At 38.5% G+C, this 20,136-nt stretch overlaps 1 protein-coding gene across 3 annotated transcripts in view; it reads right to left on the minus strand.

Annotated features, from left to right (window-relative positions):
• Positions 1 to 60: 60 nt before the first annotated feature.
• Positions 61 to 20,136, minus strand: part of nf1b (neurofibromin 1b) — a 75,036-nt gene continuing 54,960 nt past the window's right edge. For 2 of the 3 annotated variants that reach the window (XM_089126437.1, XM_089126436.1), the window contains 21 exons: positions 18,779 to 19,119; positions 18,501 to 18,703; positions 17,514 to 17,707; positions 16,010 to 16,150; positions 14,566 to 14,845; positions 14,264 to 14,478; positions 12,689 to 12,750; positions 12,446 to 12,587; positions 12,167 to 12,268; positions 10,414 to 10,554; positions 9,206 to 9,332; positions 8,992 to 9,123; positions 8,776 to 8,908; positions 8,541 to 8,698; positions 7,130 to 7,252; positions 6,938 to 7,056; positions 6,564 to 6,664; positions 6,333 to 6,475; positions 5,688 to 5,734; positions 3,643 to 3,859; positions 61 to 1,748 (listed from right to left, as the gene is read on the minus strand). In XM_089126437.1, coding sequence (XP_088982563.1) covers positions 1,606 to 1,748; positions 3,643 to 3,859; positions 5,688 to 5,734; positions 6,333 to 6,475; positions 6,564 to 6,664; positions 6,938 to 7,056; positions 7,130 to 7,252; positions 8,541 to 8,698; positions 8,776 to 8,908; positions 8,992 to 9,123; positions 9,206 to 9,332; positions 10,414 to 10,554; positions 12,167 to 12,268; positions 12,446 to 12,587; positions 12,689 to 12,750; positions 14,264 to 14,478; positions 14,566 to 14,845; positions 16,010 to 16,150; positions 17,514 to 17,707; positions 18,501 to 18,703; positions 18,779 to 19,119 — 3,264 coding nt within the window. In that variant the 3' untranslated portion in view covers positions 61 to 1,605. Of the gene's footprint in view, positions 1,749 to 3,642; positions 3,860 to 5,687; positions 5,735 to 6,332; positions 6,476 to 6,563; positions 6,665 to 6,937; positions 7,057 to 7,129; positions 7,253 to 8,540; positions 8,699 to 8,775; positions 8,909 to 8,991; positions 9,124 to 9,205; positions 9,333 to 10,413; positions 10,555 to 11,737; positions 12,003 to 12,166; positions 12,269 to 12,445; positions 12,588 to 12,688; positions 12,751 to 14,263; positions 14,479 to 14,565; positions 14,846 to 16,009; positions 16,151 to 17,513; positions 17,708 to 18,500; positions 18,704 to 18,778; positions 19,120 to 20,136 lie in introns of those variants that run through there. The other variant, XM_089126438.1, reaches the window with a different exon arrangement.

Raw genomic sequence — 20,136 nt, forward strand, 5'->3', positions numbered from 1 at the left:
TTCAGATATGTGATCTGTAAGCAGGGAGCTTTTTAACCAGCCATAATACATTCACAATGATGAACAGAAATGGACTTTATTAGTGTTACATCTGTGAATATGAAATCAGATGATAACAATAATGTATTATAAAGAGGGTCCGGGACACAAAGATTTCGATCTTCAGTGCAACCCTCAATATTTCCTCCATGTTAATTGACATAATGCAGTGAACATGATTGATAGACAACAATTCATATTTCATGTTGTACATATTCAGTAATTAACTGCTTTACAAAAAGCAAAATAATACAATGTCATAGTCACTTGTATTTACAGTGTAGTAAATATACTTTTTCCATTTTTACACAAAAAAAATATTTACAGAGGTGAAGCTCTCGGCATAAAAAAAGGAAACTAAATGAGAACAATTATGTAAAATTTTGCATAACCTCAAGTGCCAAAAAAACGTAGTGTTTGAAACATCCATCCGTCTGCCATTACTAACTAAACCCATTCGTCACTTGACCTTTCTGACATTAAGACGTACCAATGTGAAAGCAATTTAAGATTACAAGAACAGAAAAAATAAAACTGCCCCCAATACACACATTTCAACATGTCCAAGAGTTAAAATGGCACCATTGTATATGGGGTTGGGATAAAAGTTAAGATTTCAAGCTTGAAAAAAATAAAACAAACACACAAACATCAGCACACATGGCATAACATTTACACAAACAGTTAAGAAATTCAGTACAGTCTTGCCGAACCCAGAACGTTACAGTTCACCGACCAAAAAAAAGAAAACATTAAGAAATAAGGTGAAAGGAAACATTGAAAAGAGATTGAGAATTGTCCCTAAAACAGCATTTTGTAAAATCAACCCAGTGAGATCTTGGTTGTCTCTCTCAGTTCTTTATGAATGCTTTTTCAGATGATTGTTAATTTTCCCGTAAAACTAATTAGATTTGATCTTCAAACCTTCCCCTCTAATCCAAAACTGACAGATTATCACCACACCATCATTGATTGCTTGGTAATAACATTTCAGATAGAACAGGCCAATCAGAATTCAGAAATTCACACGAATTAATTTGGGTTTTGGAAAGGCAGTCCACACTGAGAGGATCGGCAACTCCTCTAGGTGTTTTTTCCCCCCCCCCAAAAGGGTGCAAATGGTAAATTCTCGAAATACTACAGTACATGAACGATTGTACATTTTTGTTTTAGGGGAAAGCTCGCAAATGTCTCCCCAGGAAGAAAAATCATTCCCGCCCTAAAAGAAACGACCACAAAAAAAAGTAAATAAGATCAAATACAACTGAACAAAGGAATGGCACTTATTTAATACTTTCATCTATTACATTTAAGAAGGAAATTAGTGCTTTTAAACATAATACACTGTGATTCCATCAAAACAAACAAAGAAACAACAACTTAAAAAAAAAATTAGACTTCCTCCCATCATGTGTCAAACAGTGACTGGTTTAAACAGGGGCGTTCAGTTTATTTTGATCCTGGCAAACGTTTTAGAAGAACCTAAAGATTACGGTAAACGCAGAAAATGCAGCGTAATGTGTGTCAGAGGTCCAGCAGGGGCGAAACCCTGCTGTGCTGCAACTCTCATACAATCTTTTTGATGCTAGGTCTCTTAAAACTGCCGGTGCTGCGTTGTTTCTGGACCTGGCTGGCCGAGCCGTGGCGTGTGCGTCCGCTGGATGCCAGACCCATGGTAGGGGACAGGTCCACCTTCTCTTTATCCATTCCTGCTCGAAGCAATAACATGCGTGATTAAACAAAGCTACTAACACATGAAAATATATAGCCTATATTTGAACAGTCATTCAAAGCTTCTGAGGTTATATTAAAGGGATAGTTCACTTTGAAATTAATTTTTGATATGTTTTATCTTACCTCAAGGGCATCCAAGATGTAGGTGTCTTTGTTTCCGCAGTAGTTTCAATTTTGATATTTTTAGCTCAAACCGTTCTTGTCAGTCATATAATGGAGGTCTATGGTCACCACCTCAAAGAGCATGCACAGAGAAGTCCAAATAAAACATGATTTAATGACTCGTGAATGTAAGTACACACTGATGGCCTAAGACACGAAACGAGCGGTTTGTGTGAGAAAACCAACAGTGTTTATATCGTTTTTACCTCGTGTAATCACAGTGATCTGAATCAGTTGTTCAATGTCCAACTGAACCGAACTGAGTCAGTTCAATGTTACGCCGGAAGTGATCGCTTGCGTGTGACGTCACTCAATATTTACACAGATTTCGGAAGTTTTACCTTTCACTAAACATATTTAGATATACTGAAATCGTCTTCCATTGCGGTTTCCCGTATATCTAAATATGTTTAGTGAAAGATAAAACTTCCGAAATCTCTGTATAAACAAAGAGTGACGTCACACGCAAGCGATCACTTCCGGCGCAGACCGAAGCGCCCGTGCCGTCAGATCATTTTGTCATGGCTATAATTACAAGAGGTAAAAACGATATAAATACTGTTGGTTTTCTCACACAAACCGCTCGTTTCGTGTCTTAGGCCATCAATGTGTACTTACATTTACGAGTCATTAAATCATGTTTAATTTGGACTTCTCTGTGCATGCTCTTTGAGGTGGTGACCATAGACCTCCATTATATGATTGATTGACAACAACGCTTTGAGCAAAAAATGTCAAAATTGAAAATGCTGTGGAAACAAAGACACCTACATCTCGGATGCCCTTGAGGTAAGCTAAAACATACCAAAAATTAATTTCAAAGTGAACTATCCCTTTAAGTGTAAAAGTTAAATTGATTATACAGACTAACCACATATACCATTAGATTTATCATGGTCAGATGATTCAAATGATAAAAAAGCACACACAAAAGGTGGCAAAGCTGTTGCTATAAACATTGGGAGTGTGTACTGACTAATATGGGACACGCGTTACATTCAGAGCGTACATACACCACATGTGCATCACAAAAGAGAAAAAAACAAGATTGGCATGACCATGCTAACCCACCAAAAAACAGAAGTGCGTCAGCCTGACAGGAAACAACTTAAAACAATTAAACACTACTGTGAACGTAAAAAAAAAAGAAGTTTAGATGCATTTGGCAGATGCTTTTATCCAAAGCGACTTGCATTGCATTCAAGGCACACATTTTACATTTAGTAAAGATTGCTTTTAAATGTTTGTCTCTGTAGGTTAAACTCCTCCAAACCAATCACAATTGACACTGGGTCTGGGAAGACCATATTCGAATTCTACATAATAGTGTGTTTCCACTGTCAAGTATATTTTATTTATATAGCGCTTTTCACAATATAGATTGCATGAAAGCAATTGCATTCCACTGTAGATAAAAAAAAACGTATTGCATTGCACCTGGTATGTGAAGTAAGGGTTTAAATATAAACTTTAAAGTATAGATCAGAGTGCAGTTAAAATGAAGCAGGAAGTTCACACTGCTTGAACATCTATTTTCCTATTATATAGACAGCGTACAGTCAAAGTGACACTTGGAAGAAGATGCATTTATCTGTGTTAAACATCTGTGGCTGACAATCTCGCAGTAGTGACAGAGACACAGACAACAGGAACTGTATGAGTAAGAGGCAGCTTAAAATAAATAGTCTCATGTGCTTCAGTACAGACCTGGTGCATGCTGGGAGGTGGCGAGTGAGGTCATTGAATTGGAGAGGTTGAGGTTGGCAGTGATGCTGAGCTGGCTCTGGGCAGGTGGAGGGTATGGAGAGGTGGGCGTTCGCAGACCCTCCTCGCTCGTTTCCTCATCGATGCCGGGCAAATAGGTGTCAATCAATCCATCCAAAAACTTGACAATCAGCTCCGCATAGTCTGGGAACTGAGTTTGCTGCGGAAAACAGAGAGCAGCTCAAGTTGTATACAGTGATGTGAATAAGTTTGGACACCCATGCTAAAGTTGCCTAAACAGAGGAATAAAAAAATCATCTTTTGGATATTGATCTTAATGATTTAATTAGAAAAATGAGGAAAACTCCAACCTTTAAGGACACCAATTTTCTTTGTGAATGAATAATGTATCATAAATAAATAAATGTTTTTCCTTAAAATACAGGGTGCATACAGTAAGTCAGGTCTGGTGAATGGTGTGTGATGATGTGGGGATATTTTAATCCCAAAGGCCAAGGGAACTTTATCAGGATGCATATTATCCTGAATCCATGAAATAACTGGCTTTTAAAAATAAAAATCTGCCTGACTCTATGGGAATTTAACATAGGGGTGTCCTGACTTACTGTATGCACCCTGTATTTTAAGGAAAAAACATTTATTTATTTATGATACATTATTCATTCACAAAGAAAATTGGTGTCCTTAAAGGTTGGAGTTTTCCTCATTTTTCTAATTAAGGCATTAAGATCAATATCCAAAAGATGATTTTTTTATTCCTCTTTTTAGGCAACTTTAGCATGGGTGCCAAAACTTATTCACATCACTGTATGTATATATATGAAGAGTTCAGATGCAAAAGCCTCTAAATGCCATTTGAAATTTTCTTCTTTAATGATGATTTTTATCAAAATTGTATATTTAAGTTCAGTAATTTCACTTAAATAACAATTAATATGTAATCTTCATTGCCATTTAAGTGAAATTACTGAACTTAAATATACAAGTTTGATAAAAATCATCATTAAAGAAGAAAATTTCAAATGGCATTTAGAGGCTTTTGCATCTGAACTCTTCATATATATATATATATATATATATATAAGTGCTGTCAAACGAGTAAAAATTTTTATCGTCATAGTTAACTCGCGATTAATCACAATTAATCGCACATTTTTATCTATTCTAAATGTCTCTTGATTTCTTTTCGTCCCATTATTTTTTTCTCATTTTAATGCTCTTATCAACATGGAAAAGTGGATCGGCTTGCTTTGTGCAAATGCTTTTTTATTGAAAACAACGTTTCCATATATACTGTGTTCGAATTCACACTTGGAGCAAATAATCTCTCACACAATGCAACACTGGCCATCAATAAAAGGGTGAAAGAAATACTGACGAGGTCCTGATATTGACGAGGGGGCGGAGAATTCGCATCATCTGTGTGTGTGTGTGTGTGTGTGTGTGTGTTTGCTTGTCCATCATCAACTGGTATTTCAGATTGGACGTGCTACGATGATGATAGCTCAGTTCACAATGACAAAACACACAGATCACGTTGGTCTTGTCAATGGAACCATTTGGCAACTTTTTCAAACTAAACTTTCTATTCAGAATCTTATTAGCATCCATTTCGGCGCCTCGCGCTCGTCATCCACTCAAAACGTAACGTCAACCAACTATTTGGCCGGCTCGCAAGCCCAATCAAGTGTGTGCGGTGTGCCTGTTGTTTGTTTCCTGTCTAGCTAGACCCGCTTGCGCTTTGGTTGACGAAGCAACAAAACGTCCTCGCGCGGCGCAAGCCGTTGAAATGAATGTGTTTCAGAGCGCAGCACCACATCCTGTTGCAAAAGCACAAAGTTTGCTAGGACAAAAATAACGTTAATCACACGATAAAAAAATTGACGTCGTTAAAATGGGTTTGCGTTAACGCCGTTAATAACTCGTTAGACCGACAGCCCTAATATATTATATATATATATGCATGATAACAGATTATGGTTTATGTTTTTCTCTTGCATTTTGAGAACAAATTCAGTGCCACTCACCTTAGAGAAAGGACCAGCAAACCTCCAGAGTCCATTAAACCCAAAAGCTGTGGAAGTAAGTAAAAAAATATATAGAATAAGAGTACTCACTCACTTCCCATCAGACTCTGATATCTACAGTTCAGACTCTCACATCCTCTCATCAGACTCTAGCATTCACAGATCTTGCATTGGTTTGGACATGTTCATATATATATATCAGAGCCCGACCAATAAAGGATTTTTAAGGCCGATACCGATACAAATATTTTTGGGTTTTAAAATCCGATATATCGGCCGATATTTTATTTATTTATTTATTTTTTTAAACTGGAGATGATTAGTCACAAATTTTGTATTGCTTATTTGAGTTGAGAGAACTGATGGGGATGTTCTTTTAATTGTTATTCATCGTGACCAACTCAAGGAGTGTTGCCAACAGGAACGGTGTAGAGTGCCCTCTGGTGGACAAACTATACAACTCCAACACTAATGACATGGTTCAAGCGTGTTTCGTCCGTTTTTATTTTATTTTTGAAATATTCATTTATCAGCCATTATAACTGACAATACCGATAGTTTGGAAAATGCCTAATATCGGTCTGCCGATATATCGGTCTGGCTCTAATATATATATATACATATAAGAGATGTGAGCTACTTTACTTTGCAGGTAGGATGTTTGGTATTGAGGTGGCGACTCTTCATGATAAACTACACTCTGCACAATTCCATGGACTGGGTTCAGAAGATTTGGGTCCTGACACAGTGACAACAAAGTATTAATCTTTGAATCCAGGAGGTTGTGACTGAAATAAAAAGCAAAACACAACAATGAGAGTCTCATTTCATCATTCAATGTCACGTGTACTGAAGAGCAGGTACGTTTGGACTTACACAACAGGAAAGACCTTAGGGAAGACAACACTGGCCTCAGCTAGGAACTCATACAGGACCCTCTGCTCAAACTCATCTGATGTGTTTTTCACCTGAGTGGCCTGAAAAATCATATCAGATAATCAAATCAGAGTCAAAATTCAGAGGATGATTAAAGGAAATGGCAGGAAGTCACCTATATTTATATAGCCCTTTTTACAATACATATCGTATCAAAGCAGCTTCACAGTGATAACATGAAAATAATACAACAAAAGTGACACGCAAGACTTCAGAGGAACAGAACATGACTAAATTAAAAGTAACAAATATTTACATTATAAATGCAAATTGATCTGTGAATGTGGAACTGAAAAAGATCTTGAAGAGATTACCAGCACAGTCAAAAGTAGAGCCTGGATTTTGGGATCTGTGAGAACTTCCTCATTCAGCAGGACATTGGACTCGGACACAGAGACTTTCCGCAGGTGGTGATGGGACATTCTTGGGGTTTCTTTCAACAGGAAACGAAAAGTTATAAACGGATGCAAACATTGGGAATCATTTCACGTCTTTGTGACCCTCACCAATCTCATATTCATTTTCCGCCACTCTCCTCATCTTGGGCGGTGTTGTGATACCCGATTCCATCTCAGGCCTCTTCGGTGCTTTGCTGTCTGACATAAGGTGGTCAAAGCTTTTTCTGGTGCCTGAGGGAAAAATTAAAGGAGTAGTTCACTTTTAAAAAAAGCTTTTGCTGATAATTTACTCACCCCCATGTCATCCAAGATGTCCTTCGGTCGAAAAAGAAATTAAGGTTTTTGATGAAAACGTTCCATATAATGGACTTCAATGGGGACCAAACGGTTCAAGGTCCAAATGAGAGTTTCAGTGCAGCTTCAAAGGGCTTTAAACGATTCCAGACGATGAATAAGGGTCTTATCAAGCGAAACGATCGCTCATTTAATAAATAAATAGCAAACTTTAAGTTTTATAAGCTCAAATGTTCGCCTTGCTCTGTTCTGTGTGACTCTCCTGTTCATCAAAACGAACGAGTCTTTTTTAAATCATTTGGTTCGTTGAATGGACTCGAAAAAAGATTCGTTCATTTTAATGTTTCATTTCGGATCTTGAGCCGTTTGGTTCCCATTGAAGTCCATTATATGGAGAAAATCCTGGAATGTTTTCATCAAAAACTTTAATTTCTTTTCAACTGAAGAAAGAAAGACATGGACATCTTGGATGACATGGGGGTGAGTAAATTATCAGCAAAAGTTTTTTTTAAAGTGAACTACTCCTTTTACAACAATAAAACCAATAAATACTACCGTAATTCCTCAAATAAAAGCCGGGGCCTTTATTTATCTGAACTGCAGAAGGTAACAGGCTTTTATTAGAGACAGGCCCTTATTTAAAAAAAAAATCAAAATCAAATTTCCGTCTTGGTTCCATGCTCTTCAAGACAATTTCGTTTTTAATAAAGTTGTTAGAAAGATCGTTACACTAACAGCACTAAATTATACTTCTTCTGTTACATCTATTGTCTACTACCATCTATTGGCTTTACAATGAACTTGAATGCACATTAGGGACGAATCTTTTTCCGAGTCATTTGGTTCATGCAATGAACGAAACAAACGAACTGACTCGGAAAAACGAGAGAGTCACAAACGTGCGTCACAGAGCAGAGCAAGGCGAACATTTGTGCTTATAAAACTTAAACTTTGTTATTTATTTATTAAATGAGCGATCGTTTCGCTTGATAAGACCCTTATTCATCGTCTGGAATCGTTTAAAGCCCTTTGAACAGTTTTCACTGAAACTCTCATTTTGAACTGTTTGGTTCCCATTGAAGTCCATTATACGGAGAAAATGCGGGAATGTTTTCATCAAAAACCTTAATTTCTTGATTTCTTAATTTGAGGAATTACGGTAATCTAAAAGTTAAAAAAGCATTAAGATTTAAACACACAAAACACTTTTTTCATAATAAATTACCCAGAAGCTTCTTGGTGTTAACCTGGGAGGGTTGCCCCATGTCCAGGCTCATGGATTTGCGTGTTCGTGGGCTGACCTGCCCCACTATGGGGTACTGGGCCACCAAGTATCGCTCTGAGACCTTTGGGGATGTCCACAGTTGGCTTTCCCGCAGCAATCTGGGTGACAAAGTTCATGATTTATGAACTGGGATGCAAAAAGTTCACTGATGGTGTGAAGTCAGCCTAGGTGATACCTGCAGGTGGGGTCCTCGTGATGTCCAGAGTACGTATCCATGGAAACATTCTCCATCGTGACATCAGAGAGTAGCAATTTCCTGTGCTTCAGGGTGCAGCGGCTACGCACTTCTTCTGACACCGGGAGGAGAGCTATACAAGTGCGCATACACAAAATGTACTCACTATAGTGAATCGTGAAGACATAACCCAGGAGATAGCAGTGGTTTCCTTACCTGCCAGATACGCCACGCTCTGTGTGTTCACCTCAAACTTATCACAGTTCAGGTGCTTTCCTACTAAGGCCAACAGCATGTGCAGGATACGGATGGTCCGTGCCACGGTGGTGGGGGACGGGTGCCGGAAACCTGCAAAAACAAAACAGAAATGTGATAGTTTCCCAAGCAAAACTCAAAATGTTTGAATATTTTTTGCATAAAAACCATTTACCTTTCAAAAGGTGCCCAACCAAAGCAAAATTGAAGTTGGAGTTGAAGTTGAGACCAACAAAATGGTCCATCTGTTTGCAGTGCCACTCCAAAGGCTGACGAATCTCCATAAACACCTCCTCAGGACTCTGGGAGAAACACGGGACAAATCCTGTTTTGCTCTCAATAGTTCATTTAAAAAGTTAAAATATGCTTTATATTTGATCTTTTAGTTGTTTTAAATCACAAATCAGCTAAATATCCACAAGTCTTTATTTTCAAGTACTCAAAAGCGTTCTTGTATTTGCTAGTGTACCCATGATTCACTTGAAGAGTTTGGTTCCAAAACGCTTTCTTTGGCAAGAAAATGGGAACATTTTCCGTTTCAAATTTTCACATAGCATTTGTAGGTTATAATAACAATAAAAAATGTAATCCAGGTTTTGATTTTCAAAGATTTATTATAAAAACAGATCCATTAATAAATCCATTAATTTTCTTTCTTCAAAATGCATTAATCAATATAAAATTTTATACACATTGAATTTTTTTTCTTGCGCATACTTTAAATCCATTGCTTTAATATAACAATATTCGGTTTACACTCTAAGAGTTATGAATTATGAATTATACATTCATTCATACATTAATATCATCAGGAACAACGTTTTTTTTAACAGTTCAACGTTTTTCATTCATGACTTCATGGGTGAAGTCATTAAAACATTAACTAAGATGAGCACATCATCATGAATTATGATTTATTAAGCATGATCTAACGTTACTTCTGCATATCGCTGTTGTCAACCTTGGGATGTCGCCACTGAACTTTTTTGACGATTTTTGATTTTTGTTTGTTGATCGAAAAGTAGGAAGCTGGAGTTAAAGCGTTGCCATTACTGTTTACAATGGGTGGAATGGTGCGTTGTGATTGGTTGAGCGGATGTATCGCATTTTGCAGAGAAGGGAGACTGGCGTTTGTCGCGGTTTGGAAAGAAAGGGAGAAAACGTTACATAATAACACGGTGCGGCGGATATCGCATTTTGCGTAAAATTAAACATTGACTTTTCAAGACTGACTAGATGCAATACAGATTTTTGCATTAACTCAGTTTTTTTTTTAAATTGAGCCAAACCAAACTCTTCATTTATTCTGCCAACTAATAATAGGTCGGCCTACACGTTTGTAGACGTGCTGTAATTTGACGTGTGAGAGTGTTAGATTAAAACCTTGTCGTTGAAGACTCGCAGACTATCGAGTGTGTGTAGGTTCTGTTCCAGAAGAGCGGTTCCGGCAGAGTACAGATTCACCTCATCCAACTGAAGCACAGCCACCGCCACCCAGAAGAGGGCCTTGTGCATCGGTGAGTCCTGCACGACAACCACACGGTTAAACAAATCATACCCTCACACACACATTCAGGCATACACTCATACACTCACCCAGAGCCCGTCTAACGGAGAGCCTTGGCACTTCCTATTAGCCCTATTGTGTATCATCTTGGTTGCAGTTCCATTAGAATTCCACTGGGGGTGATCACGGGCGAGAGCAGAATGAATGGGAGTCTATGGGGCTAAACGGCTAAATGTGTCTCTTTCACCTGCTTGTCGTTAAATTAACATAGATTTTATTGTTGATTCCGTGAGTTCAATATAGATTATTGGCCAAAAGTCGAATGAACGAGTACTTATGTCCTTTTGATGTCTTACAGGTTAGGCCGTTGTTGGCCGGAGCACGCTAGCATTCTGCTATTGTGTGACGTCATCACAGATTTTAAGAACAGATAAGTGAACTTAAAAATGCAATTTTCAGCTGAGTGTATTTTCTTAGCCCGCCCCTTTGAATGCAACCTTTAAATTACTTGACAAAAAATTACATCCTGAGAAAAGTGGATTTATAAACCCCATTGACTCCCATTCATTCTGCACTCGACCGTGAGCGCCCCCGCATGGACAGAGACGTGTTACTGCAGCCAGTCCAGAAACCGGAAGTAACCAGCCAGTGCCAATTCTCTTCAATTAGACATTCTCTGCATACACTCACCTAAAGGATTATTAGGAACACCTGTTCAATTTCTCATTAATGCAATTATCTAATCAACCAATCACACGGCAGTGTCTTCAATGCATTTAGGGGTGTGGTCCTGGTCAAGACAATCTCCTGAACTCCAAACTGAATGTCAGAATGGGAAAGAAAGGGGATTTAAGCAATGGTTGTTGGTGTCTGAGTGTTTCACAATCTGCTCAGTTACTGGGATTTTCACGCACAACCATTTCTAGGGTTTACAAAGAATGGTGTGAAAAGGGAAAAACATCCAGTATGCGGCAGTCCTGTGGGCCAAAATGCGAAAGGAGAACGGGCCGACTGATTCAAGCTGAAAAACAGGCGACAATTTGCAAGAGCTCGCCAAAACTGGACGGTTGAAGACTGGAGAAATGTCGCCTGGTCTGATGAGTCTCGATTTCTGTTGAGACATTCAGATGGTAGAGTCAGAATCCATCCATCATGCCTTGTTCCCACTGTGCAGGCTGGTGGTGGTTGTGTAATGGATGTTTTCTTGGCACACTTTAGGCCCCTTAGTGCCAATTGGGCATCGGCCTACCTGAGCATTGTTTCTGACCATGTCCATCCCTTCATGGCCACCATGTCCCCATCCTCTGATGGATACTTCCAGCAGGATAATGCACCATGAATCATTTCAGATTGGTTTCTTGAACATGTCAATGAGTTGACTGTACCAAAATGGCCGCCACAGTCACCAGATCTCGACCCAATAGAGCATCTTTGGGATGTGGTGGAACGGGAGCTTCGTGCCCACCTGCAAGATGCGATCCTATCAATATGGGCCAACATTTCTTGTTGAATCAATGCCACGTAGAATTAAGGCGAAACACAGTATTAGTATGGTGTTCCTAATACTCCTATAGGTGAGTGTACATCTCACTCACACACACATTTTAGGAGAATGCTGTAATTTGAGACCTTGTTGAGTAGAGGCTGTAGTTTAGTGAGCGCGATGACGGTCGCTTCGATCAGCACTTGGCTATTACAGTTATCAGGACTCTTCAGGCAGCTCTCCAAACCCTGAGAAAATAAACAAACAGATCTTCTTAAATGACAGAAAACATCATTATCAACTGAGATGATCAACACCTTTCCAAAGCAGAGCAAAAACGGACCACAATGCAGCTTATGGATTGAAACGTGACTCATGTTCATGGCTAGCCCATGTTTCTGCTTTAAAGTAAGACAGGTTCTGACCCGGTCGATGCTGAGGAGAGGGCTGGCCTTGCTCAGGATCCGTATGATTTGTTTCATTTGGGTGTGTGTGACCCGTTTACTGATGCAGCCAAACACCACAAGAGCCCGCGGCTGCAACGATGGATTATATTGAAAAGCAAACCTGCACATTAAACACACACAAACATGTGCATCATGAATCTTCCTCGAAACTCCAACTTTAGTTTATTCATAAATTATTTCATAATTCATCAATTTGCATACTTCTGTGCCAGATCGGTCCACTGGTCCAGCCATTTACAGCCTGGAATGTCCCTCATACATGCCTAAAACGCAAAGGGAAAAACCCAGTTGACACACTTTTAACCAGTACGTGATGCTTTATAGTAAACGGAAATATACAGAGAAATGAAACCGAAAGATGCGTAACATTTGATCTTTATTAAAGGGTCTTGCAGTACTGACTAATATGAACATGGAACGGTAATTTCTAGCACTTTGTTGCAAGAACATTGCAAAATCATCTCAGGGGAGCAAGTTTCCACGCTAAATACAAAATGCTGTGCAAAGCAACAAAAAACTGATATTAAAGTGCCCATAATCATATTTTAAAGTTTCCTAATGTTGTTTTGGAGTCTCCTGTAAGAGGTTTGCATGCATCAAAAGGTCAAAAAACTTTAATTTCATCATAATATACATTTCTCTACATCCCTCCTTTCCGAGAGCTACTCTGCTCTGATTGGCCAGACAGCTAGTGAGAACGACAGATAATCTGCATTAATAGACACAGTTATGGGTAATAGTGGCCCACAACTGATTAGCAGAAGTATTGGTAAATATAAGAAGTGTAAGAATGATGCTATCCAGTATCCACAGGAATAATTAAATAATAATAATAATAATAATAATGATGATGTTGTTTGGTCGCAGTACCGAACACTTCCACTAGGGCATTACCAGACTCCATCAGTGCCCATATAAGGGCGCCGCGCCTCCATTTCCATATGTGTTTGAGTGATCTGAACCATCATTTACACAATTTTTAAACAATTTATGAAGCAGACATCCTATTCAGAAGTAATATGAGAAGTTTGGCAGATTTTGATATGAATTCAACCTCTAAGAAACGCATACAAAGAACACGCATGTGCGTTATAGCTCGCTGCCACATCACGAATGGTGAATTTATTATTTTTTTCTTAATATTTAAAACATTTTCAGACCTTTTTTTCTAAAATAATTAAAGCGATGCAATCTTTTGAAAACAAACTGAGGTTTCTACCTTTTTTTTCGTGGCTATTTCAAAATAAAAGTCTGAACACGCTTTATGAGTATTAAAATATTCTTGTTGCAAATTGATAGATTACGGCTCATGTGTAATTTATTTTGACCAAATATGGAAACTAGAGATTGTAAGCTTTCAAATGATATATAGTTAGTCAATATTACTTAAGGTCTTTTCAAAGATATTAATGTTTTAAGTGGGACGTGACAGTTAAGGGGTTAAATAAAAATCTATATTGGGAAGGATATGAAGAGTTCAGATGCAAAAGCCTCTAAATGCCATTTGAAATTTTCTTCTTTAATGATGAATTTTTATCAAACTTGTATATTTAAGTTCAGTAATTTCGATTAAATAACAATTAATAGGTAATTATCATTGCCATTTAAGTGAAATCATTGAACTTAAATATACAAGCTTGATAAAAATGATCATTCTAGAAGAAAATTTCAAATGACACTTAGAGGCTTTTGCATCTGAACTCTTCATATGTACCAATGAGATTTCTCTTTATCTGGTAAATGTGCAGCTATATGAAGTTTCAAGGCATAACGTACCTCCATGATCTCCAGCAAAGCCTCGGTAACCGTCTCCAGGGATGACAGAGCAAAGGTCTCTCTCTCATAGGAGCCCGGAGAGAATGAGCGATCCCTGTAGCTGGAACGAAAGGCAATGACCGCAGCCGATTTGACCTTGCTGATGCCGAACAGCAGGTAGAACTTAGGCAGGGAGAACTCGGTCAGACTTAGACGCAACACCTGCTTGGTCTCCTCTGCGCAGCGGAAAAACAAGACACTTCAGTAATCAATAACTCACTAATGCATGAAGACTTCTCTCTGGGATATAGACATCCTCTTACCGCTGAAGCACAGCTGGGAGCAAGTGCAGAGGGAGTGGATGATGTTGATAACCAGGCCGTGCGTGGACGCCCGCAGCGACAGAGGCCCCGTGGCCACCAGCAGGGTCACCACATGGAAGAGATAGGGCAGGTGGGCGGCTACGTCCAGAGAGTTGTTGAAGGACAGCATGAGCATGTACCTGGCCAGGATGGCGATGTCATCCCACATCAGGTGCTGCTCCAACGTCGGCGTGGGTGACAGACACGTCTTATCGATGATTTTACACATCCGAATGATCACCTGTGGGTGAGCGCGACAGCCGAATAAAACCCGTGTTAAATTTAGATTACCGTAAACTAAAAAAATGTAATTAAAAAAAGAGCTAAAATATAAAATAAATAGTTGAAAAACTTAAAGTAAAATAGAAATGTCTATATAAAATGACTAAAACTGGATTTAAATGGAAAATATAGATATTAAAGGATTAGTTTACTTTTAAAAAAAACTTTTGCTGATAATTTCCTCACCCCCATGTCATCCAAGATGTCCATGTCTTTCTTTCTTCAGTCGAAAAGAAATTAAGGTTTTTGATGAAAACATTCCAGGATTTTCTCCATATAATGGACTTCAATGGGGACCAAATGGTTCAAAGTCCAAATGAGAGTTTCAGTGCGGCTTCAAAGGGCTTTAAACGACACCAGACGATGAATAAGGGTCTTATCTAGCGAAACAAGCGGTCATGACTCGAAAAAAAGATTCGTTCATTTTGAACAGGAGAGTCGCGAATGCTCGTCACAGGAGAGAGCAAGGCGAGCATTTGTGCTTATAAAATTGAAACTTTTTTATTTACTTTTTAAATGACTGCTCGTTTCGCTTGATAAGACCCTTATTCATCGTCTGGGATCGATTAAAGCCCTTTGAAGCTGCACTGAAACTCTCATTTGGACCGTGAACCGTTTGGACCCCATTGAAGTCCATTATATGGAATGTTTTCATCAAAAACCTTAATTTCTTTTCGACCGAAGGACATCTTCCTGTAAATTGTTCTGCTCGAAAATGAACAAGTTGTTTAAATTAAATATTCTTACGGTTCACAAAACCCAGAACCAACCTCAAGTCCATGACCTGAGTGAGCACCATTAACTTTCTCTCATAACAAAGAGAGAGAAATAGAGACAGGCAGACCGGAGTGGTTAAAGAAAGCAAGAACAAGAGCGAGAGAGGAAGAAACCAACCAAACCGCATCTGTGAGTCACACGGCTCATAGAATTACAGCTCTAATTACGGCATCATTTATCACGCTTTGTGCTGCAGTTTTACATGTTCAGACACATTCTCAAACTTCTGTTCAAGTTTCACCTGGTCTAAAAGTATTTGCAAATACAATTTGCACTTTTTCAGCTACCATTTATATTCACTCTCACAAAGTGTGTGTGTGTGTGTGTGTGTGTGCATGAACATCACCTTGCTGGACACCAGTTTGACGTTGCCCGAGGCCAAAGCCACTGCAGTGTCTGCCATTACTTCAGCTTTGATGGATCCGAGACCTCCCGTCGCACTGGTTTTAATAAAACTGTCCAGAACTACATCAAGTAGATCTGTTATCTGTAGACACAGGAAGCAATGCTCTCTAAAGTTAAATTAATTGCAAAAACAACAGTGCAAGTATACTACAGTACATACAGTACCCTTATCTCACGATTCGATACATATCACGATACGATATTATTGCGATACTCCAAGACATATGGTAAAAGGTTAACAAAAAATGTACTGTTGATTAAAATGCTAAATTTGATATTAGATTGTAGGTTTAAATGAATTGGTGCTTGTAACCCAATGACAATAGAGACACCAGAATAACAATATTCATGATTCTGAAGCTCAAATTACTGAGTTATTGTAGACGAATATGCTTGCGAGATATATTTAAAATAATGTCGGACACTTTTAACTGGTAACATCAGACATTTGGCATTATCAGGACACACAAATATTCCCACACTGCATTATTATACATTATAATCAACATTATATATAGTAGTTTAATGTAGTTCTGACACTAAAACTCTGAAAACTTGAATTTTATCTCACACAGTAATTTTATTTTTGGGGGGACTATCCATGATACATATTGTTGCATTTTTGCATTGCGATATATTGTGGCACGATATATTGTTACACCCCTGGGAAATCCTAAATAGCAATGTGTTTTAAATAGCAATTTTTTAAATGTAATTTCTGTAGTTTCCCAATGTAGCCTTAAAGGAGTAGTTCACTTTTGAAAAACTTTTGCTGATAATTTACTCACCCCCATGTCATCCAAAATGTCCACGTCATTCTTTCTTCAGTCGAAAAGAAATTAAGCTTTTTGATGAAAACATTCCAGGATTTTCTCCATATAATGGACTTCAATGGGGTCCAAACGGTTCAATGTCCAAATGAGAGTTTCAGTGCAGCTTCAAAGGGCTTTAAACGATTCCAGATGATGAATAAGGGTCTTATCAAGCGAAACGAGCGGTCATTTAAAAAATAAATAACAAAGTTTAAGTTTTATAAGCTCAAATGCTCGCCTTGCTTTGTTCTGTGATGAGCGTTCGTGACTCTCCTGTTCGAACACGTTCATCAAAATGAACGAATATTTTTTCGAGTCATGACTCGAAGGGTCCTTGATAAGACCGTTATTCATCGTCTGGTGTCGTTTAAAGCCCTTTGAAGCTGCACTGAAACTCTCATTTGGACCTTGAACCGTTTGGTTCCCATTGAAGTCCATTATATGGAGAAAAATCCTGGAATTTTTCATCAAAAACCTTAATTTCTTTTCGACTGAAGAAAAAAAGACGTGGACATCTTGGATGACATGGGGGCGAGTAAATTATCAGCAAAAGTTTTTTCAAAAGTGAACTACTCCAAATAAGATGCCTTGAATTCTGTGTCACATGAACACATTTAAGATTAGTTGCGTTACCTGTCCCAAGCTCCCCCAGATCTTGGCCTGAATGGATGGATACATCTGCTTTTCATTGATCGTCATGGTAATTAGTTTATCCAGAATCGCAGTAACTCGTTGGCGCTTGCCATCGTCGCTGTGTTTGCAGAAGCGTACCAGGTTCAGCAGCCAGGGGGTTATGTACTCCAAACACAAGTGCTTTAATTCTATACCTGCATACATGGAGGAAAATCATTGGTTACCAGAAGAAGAGCGGTTCCTGGACCCTGTTGTGCTAAAAAAAACACATCTTTATCTCTAGACAAACTGTTCATGCTTGAAAATAAAAAAAGCAATGATGCCTTCAGGTAACAGCTGAAAGTAGGAACTTCACATTAGGACAAACAGAGGTCATCTAAGAGTTAAATTAAAGGAGTAGTTCACTTTTAAAAAATCTTTTGCTGATGATTTACTCACCCTCATGTCATCCAAGATGTCCTTCGGTCGAAAAGAAATGAAGGTTTTTGATGAAAACATTCCAGGATTTTTCTCCATATAATGGACTTCAATGGGGACCAAACGGTTCAAGGTCCAAATGAGAGTTTCAGTGCAGCTTCAAAGGGCTTTAAATGACACCAGACGATGAATAAGGGTCTTATCAAGCGAAACGAGCGGTCATGACTCGAAAAAAGATTCGTTCATTTTGAACAGGAGAGTCACGAACATGCGTCACAGAACAGAGCAAGGCGAGCATTTGTGCTTATAAAACTTAAACTTATTTATTTTTGAAATGACCGCTCGTTTCGCTTGATAAGACCCTTATTCATCGTCTGGAATCGTTTAAAGCACTTTGAAGCTGCACTGAAACTCTCATTTGGACCTTGAACCGTTTGGACCCCATTGAAGTCCATTATATGGAATGTTTTCATCAAAAACCTTAATTTCTTTTCGACCGAAGGACATCTTGGATGACATGGGGGTGAGTAAATTATCAGCAAAAGTTTTTTTTCTTAAAGGGGCACTAACTGGACTTGCTGAAGCCAGAGATACACTCCTCCAGGAACTCCAGGGTCAGATGAGGCTCATTAGCTGCTAGAGTCTTGCTAATGGACACGATGAAAAGGGTGTTATTGGCAGGGATGCAAAGGCCAGAGGTTTCCAAAAGCTGGCCTTCGATCTTCAGGTTAAAGGTGCAAGTTAAGGCACACAGGAGGTTATAAGCGGCAGACCTTTTAACAAAACAGAGAGAAGCGTAAATATTCAGCCATTGAGACCACTGTTGATTTGATTGGATAATTCATCACCTTAAACTGGGGTCAGAGCTGCCCAGGTTGAGAAGGGCGATGTTGAGAAGAGTTCCCGGAACATCTTTGGGCCTGATCTTGGTGTGCTGAGGGATGGAGTCGGGCTGGGAGAGCTCCCAGCGCGTACGGATGTGGATGATGGAGTGAACTATGCTCTCACACTCCTGGTGCATGAAGGTCAACGGCGTACCCTGGTTAGCGATGGTTAGCGTGAACTGGTTTTCATCCACTAGGCAGATCTCTTCAATCTCCGAGGCGTAGTAGATGTCATTGAGGAAGACAGACTGACCCAAGACTCGTGTTCGCTCGGCTGAGGTCACCTGCACTGCCGTACTGCCCACCTGGAGCAAAGGGAGAATCAAAAATATTGAGATTAGGGCTGTCAATTAAACGCGTTATTAACAACGTTAATGCAAACCCATTTTAATGGCGTAAATTTATTTATCGCGCGATTAACGGTCCTATTGGCCTAGCAAAGCTTTTGCAACAGGATGCAAACCCATATTAGGGATGGGCAACGATTAATCGCGATTAATCCCATCCAAATTAAAAGTTTGCGTTAACATAATATATGTGTAAATACACACACATGAATGTATATATTTAAGAAATATTAATACTTTATATATATTTATACATAATTAATATTATATGTAAATATAAATATTTGATATATTATTATATACATGCATGTGTGTGTATTTATACATACAAATTAATTATGCACACCACACACACATATATTATGTAAACACAAACTTTTATTTTGGATGTGATTAATCGCGATTAATCATTTCTGACTTTTTGGATAAATGTAAAAAACGTGATCCCATTTAGCAAAATACTGTGTAGATCAAATAGTAACACTCAGCACCATAATGACCAAAAATGGCCCATTGAAACCCATTAAAACGTTGTTTAAATCCGAGGCTGTCATTAATACATGAAACATGATTTTTGCTCAAACATCCTTTCATTTTGAAGCAAAAGCATTATATTTGCATTATATAGTGTATTCCACCAGATGACATCACTATATATGTACTGTATTCCCTATGAGTGGAAATGCACCTTATTTTCCTGGTTTCCAATTAAAGGGTTAAAATCCTGAAATTGAATACATTTTTGGTAGTTATGATGAGGACTGATGCTGATTAAAAGATTTAACTTGGTAATAGTGGAAAATAATAATAATGCATAATATTTTAGGCAATGTTTAATATGGGGCCACTTTTGGTCTTTAAAAAATCTGACATAACACAAAATCTTTAAATGCACCAGAAATAATGTTGCTGCTAATCTTTGACACATTCAAGACTGTGATAATCCAAATCTAAAGTTTTCTCTTTGCATTTAGT

Source organism: Pimephales promelas, chromosome 23 (assembly GCF_988280905.1).
Source record: "Pimephales promelas chromosome 23, fPimPro1.hap1.1, whole genome shotgun sequence".
In the NCBI taxonomy this organism is placed as follows: Eukaryota; Metazoa; Chordata; class Actinopteri; order Cypriniformes; family Leuciscidae; genus Pimephales; species Pimephales promelas.